At 46.0% G+C, this 26,231-nt stretch overlaps 1 protein-coding gene across 2 annotated transcripts; it reads right to left on the bottom strand.

Moving 5' to 3' along the window:
* Positions 1–245: 245 nt before the first annotated feature.
* Positions 246–26,231, bottom strand: wwp2 (WW domain containing E3 ubiquitin protein ligase 2). 2 transcript variants are annotated; one of them, XM_083666846.1, is made up of 24 exons: positions 26,178–26,231; positions 25,071–25,152; positions 24,137–24,293; positions 23,488–23,609; positions 22,948–23,085; positions 20,118–20,196; positions 18,685–18,854; positions 17,801–18,032; positions 17,575–17,664; positions 15,201–15,375; positions 11,550–11,604; positions 9,242–9,323; positions 8,088–8,216; positions 6,925–7,003; positions 6,623–6,694; positions 6,144–6,232; positions 4,209–4,368; positions 2,996–3,129; positions 2,600–2,740; positions 2,345–2,465; positions 1,975–2,079; positions 1,765–1,861; positions 1,519–1,591; positions 246–1,306 (listed from the first exon to the last, which is right to left on the bottom strand). In XM_083666846.1, exons 2-24 carry the CDS (start codon positions 25,138–25,140, stop codon positions 1,207–1,209), a joined length of 2,670 nt encoding a protein of 889 aa, XP_083522972.1. In that variant the 5' UTR covers positions 25,141–25,152; positions 26,178–26,231; the 3' UTR covers positions 246–1,206. The 2 variants fall into 2 exon arrangements, with proteins under 2 accessions (XP_083522972.1, XP_083522973.1); XM_083666847.1 differs by lacking the exon at positions 8,088–8,216.

Here is a 26,231-nt window from a genome sequence, read left to right as displayed (position 1 = left end):
TCTCATTCTCATTATATATTGTATATTAAATAATTGCAAAAACATTGTCTGTCTGTCTGTCTTCTTAGCCCTAATAACAACTGTGCCAGCAGTTTAAAAGGGTCAGTGTCTCTCTCAGAGACTAACAGCATGGTACCAAATTGATGCGTTCTTTTAACTAAAACCATATTTATGGGGATTTTTATTCTCCAAATGGCAACAATGCTCTCTAGTATAATCACAATTAATGCACACAGTCTTTCATCAAGATTTGAGTCTAATTTATTTTCGCTATGTACAGAAAAAAAACGCAGAATTTCACAATTAACAGAAAATAAATCAAATCACATCTCTTCATCCTATCCTGTTAACAGAGGTGACTATTTCTAACTTCTTTTGCTCTCTCTCACATACAAGCACTTATGCACACACTCACGCAAGCACGCACATACACACACTCACGCAAACACAAGCAAGCACGCACTCACACACACAAATACACACTCTCTCCATCTCAATTTTAAATGTTCATTTTCTCTTTGATAGATATGATATATTTGCTGTAGCTGTGCTGTCATTGCGATTTGCAGTTGATATTATAATTATCTGTAGACATCCAACGTCCTGTTTTTATGTTTTTGGTGAGTCTTCTAGATCTCTAGTGGATGGGGGTCATAGGGCGGCAGAGGGGGTTTCTGGTCATATACAATATAACACTTCTCTGTTTGGACCATGCTCTCTAACACACAGGCTCTCTTGCACACGGACAGACCAACAGACAGACAGACAGACACACCTTCCCTGTTCTCTTCTCTGACCCTGGTTTTCTCTTATACTCCTTAGCCTCTTCCACTGTCTAATGCAGGGGTCTCCAACTTCAACGTTCTGAAGAGCTACTTGGGTGCACTCCAGCCCCGCACTAACACACAGGTTTTAAACAATCAATCAAACATGGTTTTCACTTTCATTCTGGACCTCCTTTACATGAATCAGGTGTGTCAGTGCTGGGCTGGAACAAAATAACTGCACGATATCCCTGGCCTAGAGTGAGGACCTAGAGTGGGTCTCCCAGTCCCAACCATACATGATCCTGAAGTGAGAGGTTAGATGTTCAGATGATCAGGAGAGTTCATATCCCTGTGATTAACAAAAAAAAACAACTATTTGAATGAATGACTCCTCCTTCTCTATCCACCTTCCCTCACTCCCAATAAGACTTCCTCTCCCTCATTCCTGCCCAAATCCCTCCGTCTCTTCAATGGCAAACATAAGCTTCTCTCTCAGCTGCTCCAGACTCCTGTAAGGAGGCAGGTCCAGACGATTGAAGCTGCAGGACAGAGAGAGAGAGACGAAGAACATATAGGGGTGAGGCATAGTTTGGTGGAACATGCATAAATCACCTCAGTGCGCTTGATTTACCTTGCCGGCTGTGATGTCAGTAATATAGTAAGTATAGTAAAATAAATGCTGTTTTGACGCAAGGTTTTACATGGACATAAAATACATTTACATTGGAATGGAAGAAAATGTCAGTCTCACCAGGTGTGGCTTCTTGGAAGCCAAGTCTCCTTCCCCACCTTGTCTATACAGAATTTCTGTGGTCCGTTACTCCCTAGAGGAAAGAGAGGACATGTTCAACACTAGGTCAATTACTCTCTGGTCTAAAGATACTTTGACAATAAAGGAGACTGGCAGAGAACATATTGTCTTTTGCAGCAATGACAAAGGGAGAGGGGAAGCGAGAGGAGAGGAGAATGCAGAGTAGAAAGGAGAGGACGACTGTACCTATGAGTTCAGCAAAGCCCCCAACCGGAAGACGACATGTTCCCGTGACAAATTGTAGTAGGCGGATCCTCTTCTCATTGTCCATCTCCTTGACAACCTGCATGTAATACACCACAAAGAGTTATAGGTGATGTGAGCGTGCCCATACACGTGCAAACGCATGCTCACGCACGCACGCACAGTGTTGTGAAGAGAGACCTCTGTACGTACCTGCCAGAACCAGTGGATCTGCTTGCTGTTCTTGGTGTAATGCCGATAGATGGTGTTCTTCTGCCAGTCACTCAGGTCGATCTCCTGCATGCCACACAGCATCAACTAGAGGAGACAACACAACAAGAACATACCCTTCAATCACAGCCGGAGGGGAGGAGAGAACATGACCATACCATTCAACAATGTTCAGGGTAGGGGGAGAGGACAAGATTATGCCATTCACTCAGAGGGGAAGAGAAAATAAAATAACAGTCATCTTGACCAATGAAAACGTTATCAACTAAGTCCCAGAAAGCTCCATCCAACCACATGGCTCCTCATTCCACCCGGCCTACTTCCGGTCCCGCCTCCCAGCCTTTGTCCTCACCTCCAGCTCCTTCTCATCAAAGTAGCGCAGCCACTCCAGAGGGACCACCTCGTTGAACCCATCCAGGAAGGCCTTGGTCTGCTCCTCAACACCACGAGTGAACCGCCAGTCCGTCAGCAGACTGAGGAGAAGAGACAGGAGTGTGAACAGGCGTTTTGCAACGGCGGACATTAATTGATATGAAAGTCGTGAAACCATGGAAATGTTAATGGTGACAGACAGACAAGGATTACAGTCGAGTTAGGGAGGTCTGACCTGATGTACTCCTCCTTGTTGTCCTGGGTAACCAGCTCGTTTTCTCCATTATCCTTCAGCTGGTGTGTGGACACCTTCCCCAGAATCTCCATGTCCTGAGCAAAGTACAGCTCCACCCCACACTCCTCTAGACTGTTCTCTCTTTGGGACGAACACACACACACAGAGTACATTGAATAATTCATTTAGAGCCACAGTAAAACATTATAGTGCAAAGGACCCAAACGATACTGTAGCAAGGGTATGACGTCCCACAAGGGAATGACGTCCCACAAGGGTATGACATCCCGCATGTATTCATTCGTTCATTCACCGAGCCAGCTGTTTTGCACCCACATGGATGTTCAGATTCCAACCTGGACACACTAGATAGAGAAGGGGTCAGGCTGTACTTACTTAACCCACATGATGGAGTTGTAAAACTCTGGGTCGATGGACTCCAGGTCCTTCAGAGTGGGCTTCTTGTTCAGCATTCGTTTGTAGAAGGGCAGAGTGAAGCCTGTATCAATGAACTTCCCATGGTACAGGGCCTAGAGGGAGAGGGTGCTTAGGATAAGTACTGAATACCAAGAGACAACACACGCACACACACACACACACGCACACACACACACAGTATATAGAACAGCAGATTTATTCAGTCCGTGGCTACCGCTGCGGTGGAAGAAGCAGACTGTTTAAATGTTAATACCACAGAGGGCCGAGTGTATGTAGCTATCCAAGAACAACACAGACAGAGACACTCTCCACTGAGTGACTCACTGTCTGTTCACTTCAGTCTGCCTTGCCTAGTCAGGACCAGCACTCACTACTTACAGCAACCGGACATGACACAAACACACAGAGGAGGGAGGAGTGAGATGAAGGAGGGAGGGAGGGAGGGAGGGACGGGGAGAAAGAGAGAGAAAGGAAGTGGAGAGAGGGAGGAGATAGAAGTTAATGAAAGAGAAGGAAAAGCACAGAACAGACAGAAAAGAGAGAGAGAGAGAGAGAGAGAGAGAGAGAGAGAGAGAGAGCGAGCAAAGACATGGGGTGGTAGAGAGTGGGGAGAGACAAGCATCTTTATAAGGGGTGTTTGTGAGAAGTGTGTTTTCAAACTAAATATAGGCCCATGTTGGCGGGTGTGGGCTGGGTGCGGCAGTGAGGTCATGTTCTGAGGGAGGGGGGAGGAGGTTGATGGGGGAGGAGGGGGTGGGGGGGGGGGTGTTGGTTTTGGGGCCTGTAGCTTCTGGATATTGTCCCAGAGAGAATTGGGCTTGGCCAGAAGGGAGGTGGGGGAGGGGAGGGTTCTCTTAATACAGTATAAAGAGATGTATTCACTTGGTCAGGGACACACATCACAAAAAAACACTTATAGATGCAACCACATAGACACAAACTGCATTCATCTCTCTTATTCCTAAAACATATTACGCGCTACACATTGGTGGTCGACAAATGAGTTTCCAGTTTACAATGCAGATTCACTAACTCCCACCAGACATTTACAGTCAATCCCATATTGTGAGAAAAGATAGCCGATGCCTACAGTGTGTGTGTGTGTGTGTGTGTTCAATGAGTTCTCCGTCTCAAAGACCCCTGAAGTTGTCAAGTCTCAGGCGTTGCTCACCATGGCGATGAAGCGTCCAATGAAGCGGAAGTATGTGAGGTGGTCTGGGTTGATGGAGGAGGCGGGGTTGATCTGCAGACAGTAGTTGTTCTTCCCAGCGTACTCAAACAGGCAGTACATGGGGTTCAGCACCTCGTGGGACAGCAGGAAGAACCACTCCCTGGATGAAAGGGGACACCAGGCATTACTAATCTATAATATAATATCAGACATCACTCATCTATAATATCAGGAATTACTCATAGGGACATGGCATGTCAGGCACTGCTAATCTATACCAAAAGGACAGAGCACGTATATGGATATGGATCGATATGGAGTATGGATCTAGATGGATCTAGGAGGTAATCTCTTCCCCAGGTTAATGCACGCATAAGGCTGGAATAACGACTCAAACCTGGCCTTGATGGGAGTGATTTTACTGAGTAAAATAAAAAATATGATTTGACTTTCGCGAATTATGTAAGGTAAAGCCAATGGCAATGCGTCTGGAATTTTTTTCAGATCTTTGTATTGGGTAAATGAAGGCCAAGTTTGATGCATCCACCAGACCTTCCGAGCATATATGGGGCGGAAGTGTCCGGGAACGAGATTAATATGGAGGGAATGTACAGGCCATCTACAGGCAATCTAACCCTAACCCTAACCATACTGGCTGTGTGTAAGTGAGTATAGAAGGCTCTCCTTTGTTGATTTGAGAACAGAGTGAACTTTTATGAGGACGCTACAGGCTATTATCATTACATAAACCAGAAAGACAGTCACATGATTATGTTAGGGAAACAACATAGGAATTATGAGGATCAATCACAAATAAAGACCAGCATAAATAACTTATCACACACTAGACCATTCTATTGTACAACATAGGATGACAACAGCAAACATTCAGTGCCATTTTAACAGCGCAAACAAGCGACAGTACACAGCATTACCAAATAGACTATATCATTATGAATACACTGCTTTCATACACTGTCAAAATGGGACCAAGTATCTGCCACCGCACACACAAATTACACTTGGAAACAAAAGCAAAACAACACAATTCTGCATCTAATAACCTTACAATCATTAGTGATGAATGACCTAAAATTACCACGATATGGAGGTTCATGGAATGGCAGTTACAACAGAGATTAGATGGTATGTATGGTTAGATTTGTCTCTTTGAAGATAAGAAGGTATTTGTGATACATATTCAGGACACACAAAACACACTGCACTACATATAGTACATATTCACACACACAAGCACACGCACACACACACACACATTACACTGCACTACAAAGACACACAGTACGGCACAATGTGGAAAATGGAATGCATGTAGAGAATGAAGCCCCGGCCACCAACAAGTCTCTGCCCTTCCCGGGGGTCGTCCGGTACCGGCCGGCCCGGGGCAGCGCGGAGGAGCAGACACCCCCAGGCATCCCGTCCGTGGTTCTACCCTGTGGTAGAACAGCATGACGTAACCTACCATAGGGTAAAACCACTGACGTGACACCGGAGACAAAGACACACGCAAACACAGAGAGGAGGAGGAGGAGGGGGAGGAGGAACAGGAACAGGGGGGAACAGAGCCCAGGATCCCACCGCTGACACCACGAGAGCTGGACACACCGTCACCACCACCAGTACTCAAACCAACAAAACACACAACGGACACACACCCCTGAAAAAAACAATACACACACACACACACACACACACACACACACGGAAACACATCCGGAACACCGTGGCACACACAGACACAGGTAACAGTGCAGGAGACAGGGGCTGTGAGAGACATGAATGATTGGCAATGGATACATACAAGTGAGCAACAGGGTAAACAAGAGTACTTCTACGGGAAGGGAGGAAAAGGAAGACAACAGTATTAGGAGGTACAGTAGACCAGCTGTGGCAGGTGGTAGTCGGCCGTCTCACCTAGCGATGCCTCCGTAATCCAGACCTTCCTCTCCTCTCATGATGATGTACAGTCTTCTACGCAGGTCGTACGGTTTCACATTCATGATCTGGACCAAAACAACAACACCACCACACATCACCTACAGTAACTATCCTATAAACATGTATAGGCAGTTCTGTTTGTTCATGTTTGAATATCTTGAAGAATGTCTATAAAATATGAACATAAGTAAGTCAATAAACAAACAATATCAACAAATCTACATGCTTCATCACTTGACATTAAAAGGTGGAGCATGTAGTTTTGCACTTTGGCCACACTGAAAGTCTGAAAAAAGTTTTGAGCATTGTTTACTGAAAATTCTTATCATATCATGTGATCTCATTCCTTGATTGCTACCGATTTATCAGGGCCATTTAGCACAATTTTAACGCTCAAATCTACATACTAGTCATTTAAGGACAAGATAGAGAAAGTATCTCCAGGTTAGCCTTACCTGCTGGAAGGAGTCTTCAAACAGAGTCTGCCTGGACACAGAAATCTTCACATGGCTGGGCAGGGCGTTGGACTGGAGATGCAGAGAGAAGTGTAGAAAACATCCATTTAATTAGAGCTAAATGACAAGGCAGCAAGATCTATAGAGTATGTCCTGTATACTGTAGGAGAGGAGATGCAAGGCAGAGCTTGGGTGTAAGGCAAGAGCTTTTCACCCCAGACGTCTAGGAGACAAAAGTGGATGGATGTGTGTGTGTGTGTGTGTGTGTGTGTGTGTGTGTGTGTGTGTGTCCGAGGACTTACATGGCACAGGAAGCGGAACTGGTGGTATTTCCATCTGAAGCTGCGATCGTAGGCCCCAGGAGAACCGCCCTGCCGTGACCTGCACAGAAATACAGTTAAGAGAGACCCTTTTTAAGAAATCCCCAACCCAGGTTTCTAAATCAGACATGTAAGGAAAAATAGGGGCCGGGCAGATATAGCTTGGTAATCATGCCAAAAATGGCTGCCTGTCCCTTTCCTTAATACTTCAGAGGCATGAAAATGAGCCCAGCTGCAGAGTTGAGCCCTAGTGCGGAGCTGAGCAGTGAGGACTAGGGCTTGGGCAGTATTGTAAGGAGGTGGAGAGATGTGCCGGGCAGCAGGAGTTAAAGAACTGGGTTAAGCCCAGAGATGGAGGTAGTTTAAGCCTGGGTGTGCAGCTGTGTTAGTACAAGCTCCACCACGGGGCTACAGACAGACTGGATATGTGCCTTGTCAGCAGAGGAGAAACCGACAGGGTCAGAGACAGAGAGAGGGAGAGGGAGAGGAAGAGGAAGAGGGAGAGAGAGGGGGAGAGAGAGCCTCTAATACTCTTTTATTCTCTGTGTTGAATGTGTGCCAGGCACATCTTGGTTTTGGTTAGGAAGTTGAGACCGCAGAGGCAACACTCTGGCTACAGATATGGACTGCAGCAGTATCGAATGTAAAACATTTAAGACAGTTTAAGAACCCTCTATGACCACTCGCCTAAAAATACAACATGAAGACCTTCATATGTTCAAGCATCAGCATGAACATACTCACTCTCTCTCTCAACACACACACACACACACACACACACACACACACAAACACACACACACACGCTGTGAATCTATTTGCCAACATCTGTGCATTTTTCAGACAGTTTTTTCTAAAATATTAGAAAATAAAGGCAAATCCCCTTTCTTTCATCTAAATCTATATACCGCCCCTGAAAATAGTCAACAGAAGTTGCGGCTGGTTCAAAGAAACAGAAAGATGACAAAGGAAAGAAATCAAAACTGATAAAAGCAGACTATGATGAGAGAAAATCCTTAATATATATATATATACATATATCATATATATTTCCTAATATACCAGCCCTGACAGAAATGATCCGTATGGTGACTTCATCAAGCTAATCAGGAACGTCAAGAGGGGCGCTATTTGATAATATTTACCCTGCCTCAAACCCGGGACGCGGGTCCTTAAAGGTGGTGTTGCGAGCGGTGTGATCCACAAAATATCGGACTCCCTCTGCGGTGTACTTCATTTCCCAGCCAGGGGGCAGGGGGGGCTCCTGGATCATCCTGCAAGAGGGAGAGGGCAGTGAGCAGAACCCCCACTGGAGGGAGGCTCGTCGTCCCCATACTAGGCACACGTGTCCCCCCTGCCCCGGGCCTGGTCCTGGCTCTAGGTCTAGCCCTGTGCCTGTTCCACTGACAGACCTGGGTTAAAGTAGTATTTGAGTTGGGGTTTTTTCAAATACATGAAGTGCGCTTGATTTAGCTGGTCCACCCCAATGGAACACATGGAACAGAACTATAAGTGCAGATCCCGGCCATCCAGCAACCTATATCAAGCGCACCTGAAGTATTTGGAGAAAAATACTATTTGGACCAAGGTCTGCCGACTACCAGCTCTCCCTGACTGGGACTAGATTCTAGAACCTGTGACCTCACTGATGATGCATCTGATCCGAGTCTGCAAATAGCAAAACAGGAAAAAAAAAAACGCTATTTACTTGGGTATGGGCTTGTTTGAATAGATTCAGTGGTCTAGATCGATTTAGTTCATATCTGGTGAACAGGAAGATCACAATAAATATGAGTGAAAAGAATGAAAATAATTCATAAAAGAGTAACGCAGCTTCCCTGGGGAAGTGAGTTAACTAGTTGATGGATGAATAAACCCACACATGCCCAGTCGTCTCCCCAAAACCCCAACCCTCCACACCACATACAAACGGGTAGAGCCACGGCTACTGCTGTAGTGACACTAGAATACAGTGAACAGAGCCATAGCTACATAACACTCTGAATGACATAGATTCATATAGGAAATCTTGACTTGCTCCTGTGATGGGTGAGAGCTGGGTGTGCTGCTCAGAAGAGCTGGGCCCTACAGTTACCTCTCCCTATCCTGTTGTGGGACACTAGTTGAAACATCACTGAAATCAGTGACATATTGGTGACAGCGTATGGTGACACACTTTCTCTGATATACCCGTGTGTACAAACATAAACACGTACGTACGTACGTACGTACACACACGCACACGCACACACAAGCCGTGGACACACTCACGTAGTGGAGCTAAGCAAGATGGGCTTACCCTTGGGTTCGTGGGTCCTCCCATTGTGTGGTCCGTGTGTTGTGGTTGACAAAGTACACCCTGCCGTTGTCCTGGCGTTTCTCTAAGGACGGAGAGAGGAGAAGGGACGACAGTTAACAACAGTTGATTCATCTGTAGCGTTACTGTTATTGTATTACGGATGATGATCTGTGTGAAGGTATTTGGTGTGAATGTCAACCGCAGTAGTAGGACTTGTATTGCACAGCCAGGGAGAATAAGAGAGGCGCAGAGGAGATAAAGGGGATGGCTGAATCTCACAAAGCTGATAGAAAACTAACGCGTCAGTGTGGCATTTCGCTCCGGCTTGTTCCAAAATACCTTTCTACAATCCACTTCAGCCGCTCTGAACTGGGGCTGGGGGCAGGGGGAAGGCGGGGGGGTAGGAGACTGTGTTTGAGGTTTAAGAAAGGTGGGGGTGGACTGGGTGGGTGGGGGAGGTGGAGGGGGGCTCGGAGAGAGAACGTGACTGAGGTGTAAAGGCCACAAGTTAAACTGTGTGTGAGATGGAGTGTGAGGGAAGGAGAAAAACTATTTGCTGACTCATTTCAATTTCTAGCAGAAGTACAATATGTCAAATAAATACAAAAAATAAAGCGGTGCCCATGTGAACTTCCCCCATGATGAATGTGTGTATCTGTGTGTGTTGGTATCTAGAAATCTGTGTGTTCTAGTTCTAGTCCTGACCCACTGCTTTCCTGACCATAGTTGGTGCCCCCCACTGCCTCCCTCCTCTCTCCAACCCCCCCCTCCTCTCTCTGACATCTTGTTCTCATTAACAGACGTGTGTGGAGGGAACAGAAACAGTAGCCCTCACATTGCAATTCTTATTTACCCTGCTTGCTAACCCCCCCCCCCCCCCCCCCCCCCCCCAACACCCCTCCTACTGTTCCCGCGCTTGCTCAAATCTTTCGACCATTTTTTCCTCTTGTAAAGAGTTTCTTTCTCTCCCATCCCCTCTTCTGCTCCCCACAAAGAAAAGAAAGTGACCACAGATGAAACAGAAATACATGAAAAAGAAAATTCAAGTCGACTTTCTATATAATTGAGGCTTTTGCTTGAGATACCGCAACATATTGAAAACACATCATGGTTCCAGAATATGAGTGTGCATTGGTGAGCGTATGTATGAGTGATAAGTATGTGAAAATGTGAGGTGGACAGGATGTGAGCTGAGTTTGTGGGAAAGCAGTGTATAATCCTGTGGTTGGGGCATATGTTGGAGGTCATGTGCACATCTCAGTTTACTTTAGTGCTTGACTGTGTGAGTACAATGTACACATTCATAATGTTAGTCGTAGACCAAAACACAGGGGAAAAAAAAAAACTAGCTACTACCAATAACTTGAGCCGACAACTAACCAACCACAGGAAAAAGGATGAGAGAAATATTTGAATCAAATGGAGATTTGTGCAATTTTCATCTCTCTTTGATGTCGGCTGAAAGATCTGATAGCTTGCTGTGAAGAGAGAGGGGATGTTTCTGGATATAAAAATAAGGGGATCTTGAGTATGATATTGTTTCATTGTAGCCAAGACAATGTGCCAGCAGAGGTGTGTGCGAGTACATACACACACACACACACACACACACACACACACACACACACACACACACACACACACACACACACACACACACACACACACACACACACACACACACACACACACACACACACACACACACACACACACCATTGAAAGGCATGACTGAGATTCAGAAACCACAGGGACAAACAGCTAGTGCCAGAATCTGGTCGATTTTATAACAGTTCCCGATGGTTCCCAGTAGAGCCACTGGTGTAACACAATGGGATGACTGGAAGCAACTGACCACTACCCTGGTCTGAGTGTGTATGGTAGTGAGTGATGATCAAGGGTGGGCTTCTTGCCTGCAGAGGGCCGGTGTGCCTGCAAGCTTTCGTTGTAACCAAGCAGTAACACGCCTAACTCAATTAATGATAGTATTGATTGAAGACTATGAGTGGAGAAAGTGCAATCAGGTGTGGTGCTGCTTCCACACACACCTGCCCTCTGCAGGTAAGATTGGCCCCCCAAAGTGTAGGTGTGTGTGGAGCAAACCTGGGTCACTCGGATGGGGCAAATACTTTAGCAGCACTCGATTTAGTTTGCTTGTTCCAATGGGACCAATAGAATAGTCACAAAAGTGCTTCCTCCAAACACCATGGAGCAGACCTCAAATACTTTCAGTAATTTACTTGACCCTGGTGAGGTCCGGTGTGTAGAGGAGTGTGTGTGTGTGTGTGTGTGTGTGTAGAGGACTTACCCCAGCCTGGTGGTAGAGCTCCCAGCGGGTCATTTTCCACAGGAGCGCCGGAGGACTGAGGGAGAAAGAGAGAGAGAATACGGATCCAGTTAGGACACTTTCTTCTCCTTCCTCCTTCTTCCACCTTTCTTTCCTTCTTTCTGTCTTCTCCTCCTCCTCACACTCTCCCTTCACAGCGGCGCGGTGTGAAATTCTTCCGTCCATCCGCACAGCTCTCCTCTCAGCTCTCCTCTCAGCTCGGTGTGAAGAGGGGAGGGGGAAAAAAAGAAAAAAAACAAAAAGAAAAAAAAAGAAAAAAACAACCCCAGAAAGCCAAACGGACAGAAAAAGGAGAAGATGACAAAAAAAAATTAACTAACGCAAAAACGCGGCGAACGCTTCAGAACGCCACCGAAAAACCACACAGATGAACAGCCCAGATGCGGTGGATGGAGCCGGGTGGAGCAGTGTGCGTAGCGTGGGGTTCTGCGTGTGGTAAGTCGAGGGTATTTTTTAAGGGGTCCTGCTGATGCTAACTAAGAGGGTACACCCCAGATGTCTGGAGGCTGAAGGGGGGGAAGGGGGGGGGTCCGCTCTGGTGCAGCTGGAACAGGAGACTGACAGAAAGCTCTAAGACGCAGCTCGTATGCCTTCCAAAAACTACACGCTCAGGAGGAGATAAAAAAACACACGCTGTTCCAATGAGCTCACTGGCTGGCCCCAGGCCCCACCCCGTCTCCTGCCTCCCCCACCCAACCTTCCCCCGCCCCCCAGCACCCCTCCCTACCCCGCCCATATGCAGGCAGAGAGAGAGAGAGAGAGAGAGAGAGAGAGAGGGAGGTCCTCCTCCTCTTCTAGCTGTGCTGTGAAAGTAAGCAGGGAGGCGCGATGTCTGAGCGAACTGAAGGAACATTCATGCCTGTTCCAGACTACCCACCCCCGCCTGACAAAAGCACCTTTATTCACCCTGCCCTGGAACCACTGTGGTTTACTCAGCCTGTGCATACACAGAGAACGTGTGTGTGTGTGTGTGTGTGGGACGGAAAATTTGTATATAGCAAATACTCATTCGATGTGTATGTGCTTATGTTTGAATCTCTTTCTTTGAGTGTGCGTGTGCACGTGCGGCCTGCGTGCGTGTATGTGCGTGTGTGAATACACACATATATTAGCCTGAGTGGAAAAGTAACTTTAAAAGATGTTTGCGAAGAGTTAGTACCCACAATGTTGGTTTTGTGAGTATGAAAGTTGGAGCTGTGGGTGAAAAAGTGTTGCACAAAATCCAAACCAATTCACTTTGAGAGAACCGTGTCACAAGTAGCCTGACTAGCTAAGCATCGTCCTAGCCACAAAATGTCGGCCATTTCATCGTAGGAAGAAACACAGCGGTCCTCAGGAAGACCAACCATGATGTCTTACTGAATGTTATGCCACATACGCCTTTACTCTGTAACGTTACAACATTTCCCCAAAATAATCACATTGTGCCCCTTTATGTGAATTCCTCGTGGAAACTCTGAGAGGAGCAGAAGGAATAACATGGTTATGATGACTACGCTAAGGGAAGAAGGAAGGAAGGAAGAGTGGGCACAAGATGGGGTTAAAGGGGAGTGAGTTTGTGTGTATGTGTGTGTGTGTGTGTGTGTGTGTGTGTGTCACTTGATCAACAGCCAATCTACTGTACGAGACCCACCCTTCTGTGTTTCTGTGACTAAAAAAGGTAAAAAAAAAAAAAGAATGAAATAAAGATATGACATCATCTCCTTTGCCCTGACCATTCAGTTCCTCACCAGTTCCAAGAGGGAGTGAGAGAGAGAGAGCAGGAAAGAGAAAGAGAGAAGAAAAGAGAGAAAACAAGGCTGAGAGAGAGAGAAAATGAAAGAGAGAGAAGGAGAGAGGAGGCGGGGTGGCAATAATGGGTATAATAAACTAAAAGTAGAGAAATAAAACACTATGTGTGTATATTGAGTAATACAAAGGAGATTATAGTTAAATAGTCACAGCAATAGTCACATTCTATCCCACTTCTGGACCTGATAGAGGTGACAAAGAAAAAAGATAGTTCTAGAAATCAACTCCATCTGGATACCTAGAGTAGCCAATATAGACCCACAGAGTCTGTGATACAAGATTCAGTTTCGTTTACAATTATACAGATTATCATTAACATTGTTAAGGGGGCCAAAAACTACAGGGGAGGCAGTTAATGACCCTTGTTAACACTTTTCACACAGCACGCCTAATCACCTCACAACAACTCTGAATCATCTATCAAAGTGATACGTATGTATGTGAAAGGTGAAGACATATCAATTATTTTCAGGAGTGCCATGTTGAGACACAGGTCCAGTTCTAGTGGTATGGCTGTATGTGTCCTTGTTCTAGTGAGAATGTACAGAGGGAAAGGGAAGAGGGAGGAGGTAGAGAAGAAGGGGGGATGTGGGGAGAGGAGGTGGAGAAAAGGGGGGGATTTGGGAGAGGGAGCCGGATGCAGAAGTTAATGACTCTGAGACTGCTCTCTCTGGAGTTCCTAACGAGCTGCAATTACTGGCCAAATGCACACTAACACAAAAAAACAGTGTGTGATACATTTATATGTGTGTGTGTGTGTGTGTGTGTGTGTGTGTGTGTGTGTGTGTGTGTGTATGTGTGTGTGTGTTGCCCACTACACTTATTGTGTTTGTTGTGTATTGTGTATGTCTGTGCACAAGCAGAATGTTGCAGTCAGGTGCCACATTTCCGCCCGAGCACATGACAATGAGCAAGGTCAGGGGCCACTCCTCCTGTAAATGGACCATGATATTGCAAATGTGCGCACGTAGGTGCGCACGTAGGTACGCACGCATGCACGCACACACACACACACACACACACACACACACACACACCATATATATATATATATATATATATAACAGGGCTAAATGTACAAAAAACAGGGACTAAAGTTGCTGTTATCTGTGCTGGAAGGGGGTGGTGACTTCAAACTCCCTGTGTGCCAGCTCCCCCCCAGGCCACAGGGGTAGTGTGTGTCACTTCCCCTGGCTCCACTCACTTTCACACACACCAATACTAAAAATACCCCGGCTATCAGCAGAAGAGGCATTCCAAAACAGGCCGAGACTATCAGCTGCAGACCTGCCATCCAGCTTTCTCAGGGAGCGATTGTTAGCATCCTTGAGGAGGTGGATGTTATTTCGAAGAGAGGCTCAGAACAGGGCCTGTTGTTGACGAGGGGGTGGGAGCAGTCAGGAGCGATTTAATGGGACCGTATAGAGTCCACGGTCGTTTCAGTAATCGCTGTAGCGTGATGGAACGCCCATGTCACAACGGTTTATTATTCTTATCCCGGAAACCCCCATGAACCCTTGCATTTTACCCAGAATACTCTGCTGAGTGGAAGGCTTAGAGAAAAAATACCTAAGGCAAGTCTTAAACCACAGACTATCCCCAAAGAGGGAACTATTTGGAAGAACAGTGATCAAAAGTGCATAACAAGGGGAATAAGGGGTTGCTCTGGTCAAAAGTAGTATCCTAAATGGGGATAGGATGGCTCTGGTCAAAAGTAGTATCCTAAATGGGGATAGGATGGCTCTGGTCAAAAGTAGTGCTTCGTAATAGAGTGTCATTTGGGACGTACAGTAGCCATTGTTCAACAGGCTGTATCAGTACCTGGTAGAGGAACCTCTGGCTGAACTGGTGCATGGCCCCCTGTAGCTGGCTGCGCTGGGATTGCCACTGTTCATAGTTCCTGACAGACTCTGCCGTCGGCCTCTGCCACGTGGTGGTTCTGGTGTTGTGGTCCACGTAATAGAACCTGCCGCGCTGGTCCACACGCTTCTCCCAGCTGGAGACGGGGGAGAGAAGGGTGAGAGAGATCAAAGTGAGACGTGACAAATGCGCAGATACACAGATGGATGCAATATACAGTCATCATCATAATGGACAGACAGACTCGCTGGCTTAAAAAAAGCCAGAAAGCACACACAAGAGCTCTCTCCAGAAACAACCTCTAGCCCCTACTCCATCATGGACACTTGTGTAGATGTGAAAGAGTTGGATACACATAAGCAAGATTGTAGTATCTCTACAGCACCGTGCCCTCTAAGGATAGGTAGAGCTTTGGCCTTTGTGCTTATCCAACCCTTTCTGATCTATACAAGTGTCGAGGGAGTTGGGGCTAGGGGGTTGTTTTTGGACAAGGCCACAGATATGTAGTATCCCACAGAGGAGCAGACACACGTACAACAACACATGAGCCCATTCCCTGTGTGGTGCAGCAGTGTTCATATGTGGAGGGAGGCTGCTGCTATTCTCATATCACTGACTCAACCAGAACAGAATTTGGAAGAGAAAATAACAAAGACTTCCGTATGCGAACAGACACAGACACACAGACACACAGACACACAGACACACACACACACACACACACACACACACACAGGCAGACACACACACACGGCAGTGTTGATATTCCTGAGAGAATAGGTCCCCTATAGAGAACTACTATGGCTCCAGTTAAACCCTCCACTGCTTGGGAACAACTAAAGGCCCATTTATGCATCCGCACACACACACACACACACACACACACACGCACACGCACACGCACACTCTCTCAAAAACACAAACACTCACTTACTTACTTACTCTCTCTCTCAAACATACACACACACACACGCACGCACACCACCCCTTTCATCTGAACACTTCTGCTGCAGCGGTGCCATGCTAACTCAGTCCAGACACGCAGCCCAGGCAGGCAGGCAGGCAGCACCAGTCCCTGCAGCTGGAGCACTAGCCAGCGTTAGCCGCTAATTGAGCCTCAGATGGGCCCATTCAGCGCAGCGCCGCACGTACGTCTGTAGCGCTCTAAGAAAGGCCTTTTGTTCTCTGGCCGGTTCCCCGTTCCCTCGATGTGGAAAAAGTGAGATGGGGGTGGGAGTGACCTTTCTCTCAAAAAGGCTCCCCACACACACACACACAGCTAGTGTAGCTGGCAAAAATCAATAAATAATCACCGAAATAAAATGGCAATAAAAGCCTTGGCTCTGGTGCCCCACAAAAGAGGGAGAGCTGTTATGTGTTTCCACACACACAACAATCAGTTAGTGGTGATTCACAGATGAGAGATCACTTATGTGTGTATGCCTGAACACATAAAACACACACTAAAACACATGGCGCACGCACGCACACACACGCACGCACACACACACACACATATACATATATATATATACACACTGTAAGGAACTCCCTGACCTGGGGGTTTTGAAAAAACTGTTTAAGTTTGGGTGGGGTCTTAATGAGAGCTTGTGACTAAGAATTCCAATGTATTCAATTACACAGTGACAATAAATGGCTAATAAAGTTGGCTAATAAACATTAATTGTGAACTTGAATTTAACCAAGCCAGCTTCTCACAGAGCAAATAGACCAGACTCAGCCACAGACCCCCAGGAAGGACCTCTACAGACCACATCCAGACCCGCAGGAAGGACCTCTACAGACCAGTCCAGATGCCTAGGAGGGACTTCTACAGACCAGTCCAGACCCCCAGGAGGGACTTCTAGAGACCAGTCCAGATCCCCAGGAAGGACCTCTACAGACCAGTCCAGACCCCTAGAAGGGACCTTTACAGTGCTGTGACTGCCACTCCCTGTGGGCCCACTTCACACCCCACCCTGCTGGGAACCTCTCACTCTGAGACATGCAGGGAATGTTCACGTGTGGGCTCCAGAGACATTACCATCGTGCACAGGGCTGGCACACGGTCATCACACCCCTCTAACTGCAGGCCAGGGTTACCATACATAGACCAGGCTTAGGCGGGCCACCCTAACTTAGGATTTGTCTCTGAACCACCTCCAAGGCGGAACCACCTATAAATTCAGCTAATTTAGTCATCATGATACCCACAGAGCGCCTACACTCACTGCTAAGCCCAGTTCACCACATGAGCCCTGTCAGGTCCTGTTAGATAGAAAACAGAGGGAGAAAGAGGGGATGCAGTAGAGGATAGACTGGATGGCAGACTGACCCAGGTGGAAGTGGTCTCTCCCAGGTGGTGGTCTTGGTGTTGTGGTCTACGTAGTATACCCTGCCATGGGGCAGGACCCGTTGCTCCCAGCTACATAGAGAGAGAGAGAGAGAGAGAGAGAATAATTAAGTCATTACATATGTCTGAGAGGTGAGACAGGTGGGATGTGGTCATGCACACGCACACACAATTTCTCTCTCTCTCTCTCTTTCTCTCTCTCTCTTACCCGTTGGGTAGTGACTCAGGGACGGGCTCGGTGGCGGAGGAGGGCTGGTCTGGGTTTGCAGGGGGGGCTGTGTCTGCTGGAGGTGGTGGGGCTGTGCTGTCTGGCCCAGGAGAGGGGCTGCTGCTGGGGGCTGCTGCAGGGGGCCGCACCGATGGGGAGAGGGGTGGGGGGGTGTGACGAGCAATGCTGCTACGACCATTCTCCAACCCATTGGCTGTCAGCTCTACTTTACCTGTGTAGGGTGGGAAAGGGAGAATCGATTGGTCCACACAGATTATCATGGAAAAATCTTTATTATGACAGTATGCAAGAGTTTATAACTGGTTTATGGGACTATTCCAATTCTAGTGAAAAGGATTTATGTCAGTCTAAAGGCCAGCTCAGACCTAACAGTTGAGACAACAAGGCATTTCAGATCACAATGGGCAAATTTCCACAAAGAAACATCATGTCAACATCAACCAGCTAGCTATCAAGTTAGTAATAAACAGCTAACTTAAAATAGAACTCCTTAAAACGATCCTCTTAGTCTTTCGCTAAGATTTGACATGTTGAATCTTGGAGGAGACAGAAGAAGACCTTCAGATGCATTTCAGATGCAACAAAAATTGCATTCTAAAACCGTCCTGTCTCGTGTCATGGTGGATGCTTGATCTGAACCATCCCTTTAAGGTTCCCTCCAGAGGATAAGGACAGACTGTGCCCAGAGGCAGAGATAAAAGCTGCTTGGCTATCCTCCAGCTTGGCACCAAACCTTCCATGACAATAACATTCTCATTTGTATTCTACCTATAATGCCATTGTCATTGAACACTTAGTACCCATGGAAATTCGAGACCTCAAATAGAGTTGTCGGACTTGTGTATCTATGGCTCTGACTGTACCTGCACTCGCAGGGCTGCTGTGGGAGTTCTTGGACGAGCGGTGACGAGCAGAGGACCCAGACCCAGACCCAGACCCAGGTTCCTCACTCAACTCTCCATTAGTCAGGGAACTCCCCCTCGACCCCCCTGGGGAGCCGCCTTGAGACCCCCCTGCAGAGTGTCTGTGAGACCTGAGAGGAGGGGGGGGAGGAGTAGAGAGAGAGAGATGGGGTTACAATCTCTAAATCTAAGCATTTAACATTTTGTTTCTGTGAATTTTTGCACTTGGAAATGTAGACTGTGATACAAGGGTGCTGCTTTGAGGACAGTGAAAATAGTAAAAAATAATAATAATAATAAAAAAAAAAAATGCATACACGCATAAATGCACACACACGCTCTAACATGAACACATAAAGAGGTGTCACTGTGAGCTCCTTTTTCTTTCAAAATATACTCATATTTTCCTAACGCTAAATATAGCTTTTCTTTCCTACAAGTACTTTTATACAATGAAAACATGTTGGTTTTTACCCCCCGGACATCGGAATGCTGAGCACAAACTTGGACAGTTATCAATGGAAACTTTATTAGAAAAAATGTATGAAAGTTCATTATTTTTTTAACAAACAGCCTTTACACAAAGAGGGACAAAACGAAAGAGTCATCCTTGCCACAGCAGGAGGACATACGTAAGCTTTAAGTACAACACACTGACACTTTTTCCCCCTTGGCATGTGTTAACATGAATGTGTGTATGTGTGTGTGTGTGTGTGTGTTTTTTGGGGGGAAGGGGGCACAGGCTTCCCGTCATGGGAGACTGCAGACGCAACACCAAAAAACACAGCACAGATCTATCCACTCTTCTGTCTGTGTCTCTCCCTCTCTCTACACCTCTGTCTATTCCTTCTCTCTTTAGGGACAGATGGCTGGAGCCGTTGATGTATGTGTGGACTTGCGGCTTCATCTTAACAGGAGGTAGTAATAACCCCCAGTGTTTTCAGGGAAATACCAGACAATACCACACATACATCAGGGTATTGTAGTGAGTCAGACTGGGGTCTCACAGTCTGCCTGCCTGTTATCTGTAACTTATCGTCCCCTTGATTAAGCCATCTCTGGGTTGTATCACTGCTTTGACTATTACATCCCAGAGGAGTAGATCTGTGTTTCAGTAAGAGTGTGTGTGTGTGTGTGTGTGTGTGTGTGTGTGTGTGTGTGTGAAGATAGGGTAGGGGTGGAGAAACTAGAGAGTCTCTATAAATCTATCAAGTGAACCATTGTGTGTTGTCTGGGGGGGTTGAGAGCAAAGCAGAGGACTAATTGATGTTGTAACATATGGACAAATAAAGAGCTATTCTATTCTAATAGTTTGTGAGCGTATATGTGCATATGTCCTCTGTAGAGGTGTGTGTGTGTGTAAGTGAGAGAATGAGTGTGTGTCTTGTGCTCACCTGCCACGGGGTCCGGCTGTAGCAGGGGTCTCCTCACTCTGAGTCCTGCGCAGGTTTGGTCTGTCTGACTGCAGCATCTCTGTAAGAACAAGCGGGACAAAAACACACAATCAATACAATAAGTACTGTAAACAAAAAGTATAAAAAAATAAAAAAATAAAAAATATATATATATATATATATTTGTCCACCCCCTCATTGGAGGACCATGTTATTCTGTTCAAGAAACTTAATTTCTGATGATCAATAAGGAAACACACACATACTGTATAACCCAATCATTACAAAGACAATCAATAACACTGAAATCGGAACGCAACCATGTAGGCATAAAAACTACTGTTACAGTTTAAGAGACCATTTTCCCGACTACAGTATGTGGTCTGTGTGTATGTGACTATATGCTCATTCCCCACCCATGACTAAAACCACAGCCCTATATAATATGCTTTTCATTAGAAAACACACACACCCACACACACACACTCACACACTCAGTGGAGCACAGCAGTCATAAGTCCGTCTGTCTGTCTGACACACACTCCTGAACCATGACATCTTCAAAAAGTCAATGTGTTTATAGATAACTACGTTCCTGCCTTATGTAAACAGGTAGTCATTGAGAGACACAAGCCTCTCTGACTTGCCCAGAGCCCAGGGAATACTCCTGCTTCCCCCACAATGAAAGGACCTCTTTTGAGAGTCAAATGGACATTAAGTAAACACTCTGCTTGAGGACAAACCATTGTGTCATACTGGCCTCTAGACATCATCGTCCAATGACATAGTAGTCTAGCTGTTGTCCCTGTATACCTCCTGAGGGACATGAGACGGCTCTGTGTTTGTTTGTGGAAGGCTTAGCTAACTTTCCGAGGACGGAGAAGACATAGTCGCAGTAGTTAAAAAAGGCCTCTGTCGGGTTCAAATCTTTTCAAGTCAAAGGAGCAATGACTTGAGCCAAAATGGCTTGCGTTTCATGTGTTCCCCTAAAATCTCTTATTGAAGAGAACTATATCTGCAGCCAGCATCTACTCCCTCTGCTTACCCCACAAAAAGAGCAATGTTTCCATATGGTTTAACAGTTAAACAATTATTCTGAACATAACCGGTAGTCTGTTGACTTTATGTGATGTGTATACCCGTATATGAGAGAGAGAGAGAGAGAGTGTGTGTGTGTGTACATGTATAAGGGAGCATGTGTTTGTCCATGTAGGCCTGTATGTACGTAGAGGTGAGTTCTGTCTGGCCTGGATCTGTTTTTCACAACCTGCAGCACAAAGGCCTGTTTATGGTCGCAGTGTGTATGTGCGTGTGTGTGCGTGTGTGTGTGTCAGTGTGTCAGAAAAACTGCCAGGGGAAATGAGGAAAAACACTAAACTAACAGAGCTGCCTTCAGAGGGAACACAGAGAGCCTTAACACACCTTCCCCTGCTACAAGGACGCACACTTAGACCTTTATACACCTCCCTGCCAGAGAGCACACACTCCAGACCTTACACACACACACACACACACACACACACAAAAACCTGCCCTCAGAGGGCACACTCAAGACCTCTGTTCACTAAACCCCCTCCAAAACACACACACACACACGCATACACACACCACCACTAAAGCCTCAGAAAGCCCATATTCATGTACACCTCTCCCCCCCTCCCCCACATCCACAGGCCAACAGTTAGCCCCTACCCCTGCTAGTGGGGAGAGGAAACCCCCCCCTCCCCCGTCCTGGATCATAGGAGCCAATTGTCCTGCAGAGCTGAGAGAAACGAGACTCAATTACGCAATTCTGAGAAACAAATTACACATAAGCACTCCTGCGCGTGTGCATGTGATGGGAGGGTGTGCATGTGTAAAACAGAGTGCTCATGGAACACTACACAGGTCTGTAGGGCAGTCTGATTGTGAGGCCTATTCATCGCTTAAAGTACAATATTCACCTTCATGGACACACAAGGACACACACCATATGCTGGGCCCCGACCCTGCTTTGCCTTATGCTGTGTACATTCACAGGGACACACTATGGCCCTGTGACTGTATGAAAAGGCCTGTGTGTTATTTCATACACAGATGAGAGATGCATGAACCTGGTAACTCCTGCCGCCCCTATAACTCAGTTCAATGGGTTGTTATTCATTAAAAACACCAACTCAAGTGGAAAGAGCGATCTTTGTTTACTGTTTGGAAACGGAAAAAAACTGTGGACAAATTTGGAGAGAGTTTGGGATTTTCTTTTCTCCACTGGCCTTTGTACACATGCAGTCAAGTATTTATTTGTTTGCAACAACACTATAACTGTCACTGTTTCATCATTCCTATCGAATGCAATTTCAACTAGAAGGTCAAGTGTTTTAATACGTTTGAATAATAATAGCATGCCTTACCACATATCAATAACTGAAAGGGGGCACCTCTGAACTTGTGGAAGACCCTATTGAACCTGTCAACGACTACATGTACATTGCATACAAGCAACAAGGTGCCTCCCAAAATACTCCTACAGTCCATCACATTAGAGTCACCTCCACATGATCAGAAAGTATATCCCATTTGGCTTTTTCCAAATAAGGCCCAAACATTTACCTTGGGTGGAGTCTGTAAAGGCACAAATATGAGTCCACACACATTTTTACTAACTGTAGTGTGTTTGTGTGTGTGTGTGTGTGTGCGTGGGGGCATTATCAGAATGTACTGGAAACCAGAGAGAGAAAATGAAAGTGTATGAGGGAGGACTTTGTTTGTATTAAAAAGTTGTGTGTTGCGTCTTTTTTATAAGTGTTAGTGTGTGTGTGTGTGTGTGTGTGTGTTGTAAGGCGGCACTCACTGTCTGTTGCTGTGCTGCCATTGGGCAGAGATCCCAGGTCAACAACCAGGCCGTCCAGACAGACGGTGAGCTCGCCTCCTGCTACAACCGAACCTTTGTTCTCCGTTTGCAAGACCAGACTGAGCTGCAGATTCTCCACTGCACAGGAAGGCGGGAGTGTGGTAAGGAGGGAGGGAAAGAGGGAGGAGAGAAAAGAGAGTGAGAGAAAAAGTAGAAAAAGTAAAAAAAAAATAATAATAATAATAATAAATAATAATAATAATAAAAATAAGTAAAATTGAGTTGACAGGAGATAATATAAAAAGAGTAGCGTTCTCTGTCATTGACATAAAGGAACCGAAGTCACCTCCCTTCTTTGTACATGTTTGTTAAAGAAAACATGCTGAGTGAGTTCATTTCACAAGTGTTAACTTGATCTTTCAGTTCAGCAGAGGGTAACTCCAAATGTTTCTGAGATAACTGGGAGTCCATATAGTCACTAGCTGCAAACTATCCGTGGACATACAAAACAGTAAAATCCACTTTCAAGTCTGGTCTTACTCTTGCCATCATGTGTCCGCAGGGTGTCCAGTAGGTCGATGGTGGCACTACCCAATAGCTCTTTCCTCAAGGTGTGGCAGCTCCACAGTTTCAGATCTAGGCGGCTCTGAGGCGTTACGTTCCTAAACGAGAAACAACACCACATTAGGTATCAGAAATAATAATAATAATAATAATGGATACTTTTATTGATCCCTGAAGGGAAATTATCTTTTTGCACACCTTCCTCCAAGACAGCACACACACACACAGCACAGCAGCACAACACACTGTTAGGCAGAACCCAGCTCTGGGCTCTATTGCACAGGGTCAGCCCCCGACAGGCGCCCCTGGAGCCGTTAGGGGTTAAGTGCCTTGCTCAAGGGCACAACGGCAGTGGTGGTAGGATACCTTAGATATGATGCCAGCAACCCTCCAGTCACCAGCTCACATCCGGCCCCCTCCCAAGGAGGGGATTGAACCAGAGACCTTCCGCCCCAAATAAGAGGTTCAACAGCACTGAGGAGTTGTCAGAAAAAGGCTAAACCTGGATCACTCAAACACCTGAACGCGAGCACACACACACACACTAACGAGTAACTAGACCATTCAAAGCTTCTTAGGGGTTAGATACACAGTGAGTACGGTTGAGAGGAATTGGGGGGCTCACAGGGTGAGGTCCTCGTTCCACTGTAGCTCAAGGTGTCCACTGCGTTTGCCTGTTTTCTTGGTTTCACTTGACAGGCCATCAGCTGTCACCTCCACAAAAGAGCTGAGTCTGGAATGGCGGTTGGGCAGTTTGGGTGACTGAGGCTTTGCTGAGACCACTGGGACAAGAACAGAGAAAAAACAACAATAAGACTATTGATGGACATATCATAAACCATAGAGGGAATTACAGTAATACGCCCATCTCCAACCTAGAAATCCCAGCCTAGAATTAACTATTCATTGGTAACAGCCCTGGCAGCAGCTTTATATAACTGTACTGGAAGGGAAGCAAACACTGAAATGCAAACATCGCCCTCTAGCTGACACAAGGAAAACAAGGTGGATGTTTGGGGTTAGGGTTAGTGATGTTAGGAGCAGTCCAGTAATATCCCCCTTGATTCACCTTTTCAATTCATAATATACAGATTCTTCCATATCATTGTAATATACATTTGGCCAGCAAAGTCTCAGTACTGTCTGGCTTCAGTGTCTGTCGGTGGACTGAATCTATGAGTAGTGATGAGTGAGTGTAAAAGTACCTTTGTTATATTCACAAGGAAGGAATCAAGACAGATCTGAAATCTTATGCTTCTTTTTAACTGTCAAACTGAATCAAACGTCATGTTTCATCTGCTCTTTTGACAGGACGGGTGAGGAAGAGGGACGGGTGGTAGAATGGTGCTTGAGAATTTCTCGGACCAAGAAAGAGAAAGAGAGGAGAAGAATAGCCAGGGAAGCAGAGGGAGAACTTCAACATCATTGTGGATGAAATGGTGGGGCTGGTGAGTATGAGAATTGTGAGAATGTCAGATAGAGAGAAGACGAGGAGTAGGACTTGTTACATGGAGGGGAAAGTGGAATATTGGCATTAGAAGCTGTTGGGCGATTATTACCTTTCAAGGTCAGCTGGGACTTATCTGTGGTCTGGACACAGCCAGGTCTGGTCACACTGGCAGCTGCCATGACATCACAGCCCTGAGACACACAGACAGACAGACATACAGACAGACAGACAGACAGACAGACAGACAGACAGACAGACAGACAGACAGACAGACAGACACACACACTCAGTAACAAAGGCTAACTAACCTGACATAGTAAATCACTTCCTGCACAACTACAAGTGAATATTTCCCAGTGCCTTTTTCTGTGAAATAGTTAATAAGTGTTGGTGAATCCTTACAACAGACTTTGATTGGCAAGTCTCCAGATATACGATGCCTCATTTCATTCTCACCTTGAGAACAGCTTCTTGGCACAATGACAACTGGCAGCAGTCTCAACTTGCTCTATAAGACAATAGACAAGCCTGTACCCGCCAAGTATCTCCAGTAGTTTCGGATAGGTTTACCTATCAGTGATCACGTCCAACACTACCAGTCCTCTCCATCAAGCACAGTAGTAGCTAGCCAGGATAATCCTCCTGGACCTTATAAACGTGACATGTGTAGCAAATAGCTACATCAACGCTATAGCTATAGGTTGGATGGTTTACTGGATTTGACAATAGATAACTTGGATCGTGGCCTTGTGAATCACTAAACGATGGCAAGCTAATGGTTAGCATGATGCTAACTTAACTAGGTAGGCAATCAACAAAAGAAGAGATGAGACGAGGACCATCAACATTCATGAGCGCAGCGCACTAAAAGACCGCTATTCGGGTTTATTATACCCAGCTAGGCATCTAACTAAACTTACATTGAGTAGACTCCATACACAGCATATTTTAACAGACGTATTGTTTCCATATTTAAATACCCTAAGCTGGTCATAAAAACACAAACACGGAAGACGGTATGCTGTATTTTGCTGCCTGCTAAGCTTAGCACTGGCTAACAACAGCTTTGGGAGGATAAGGACATATTGACAGACACCTTCCCAAATGAACGTAGCTGGACTACATAGACTACATGTACAATCATAGACATTTGTGCTACCACATTATATCGCTTGACAATGATAATAACCCCTTTTGTTTATTTTCTCATAGCTACCTTTTCTCAGCTGTGATCCTCTGGTATCGCTAGTTAACTTTCATTTCCGCCTCA

This window comes from Argentina silus (assembly GCF_951799395.1).
Source record: "Argentina silus genome assembly, chromosome: 3".
In the NCBI taxonomy this organism is placed as follows: Eukaryota; Metazoa; Chordata; class Actinopteri; order Argentiniformes; family Argentinidae; genus Argentina; species Argentina silus.
The sequence above is the reverse complement of the archived record's forward strand: the minus strand, read 5'-3'. Positions and strand labels throughout refer to the sequence as shown.

Bases quoted from the DNA above. Each gene is read 5' to 3' on its own strand.
- wwp2 (XM_083666846.1), bottom strand. From the start codon at position 25,140: ATGGCAGCTGCCAGTGTGACCAGACCTGGCTGTGTCCAGACCACAGAT. The intron at 11,605-15,200 runs GTACTGATACAG...TTTCTCCCTCAG, and splicing joins GCCAGAGGTTCCTCTACCAG to TCCTCCGGCGCTCCTGTGGA. The intron at 4,369-6,143 runs GTGAGACGGCCG...CCTTTCATCCAG, and splicing joins GATTACGGAGGCATCGCTAG to GGAGTGGTTCTTCCTGCTGT.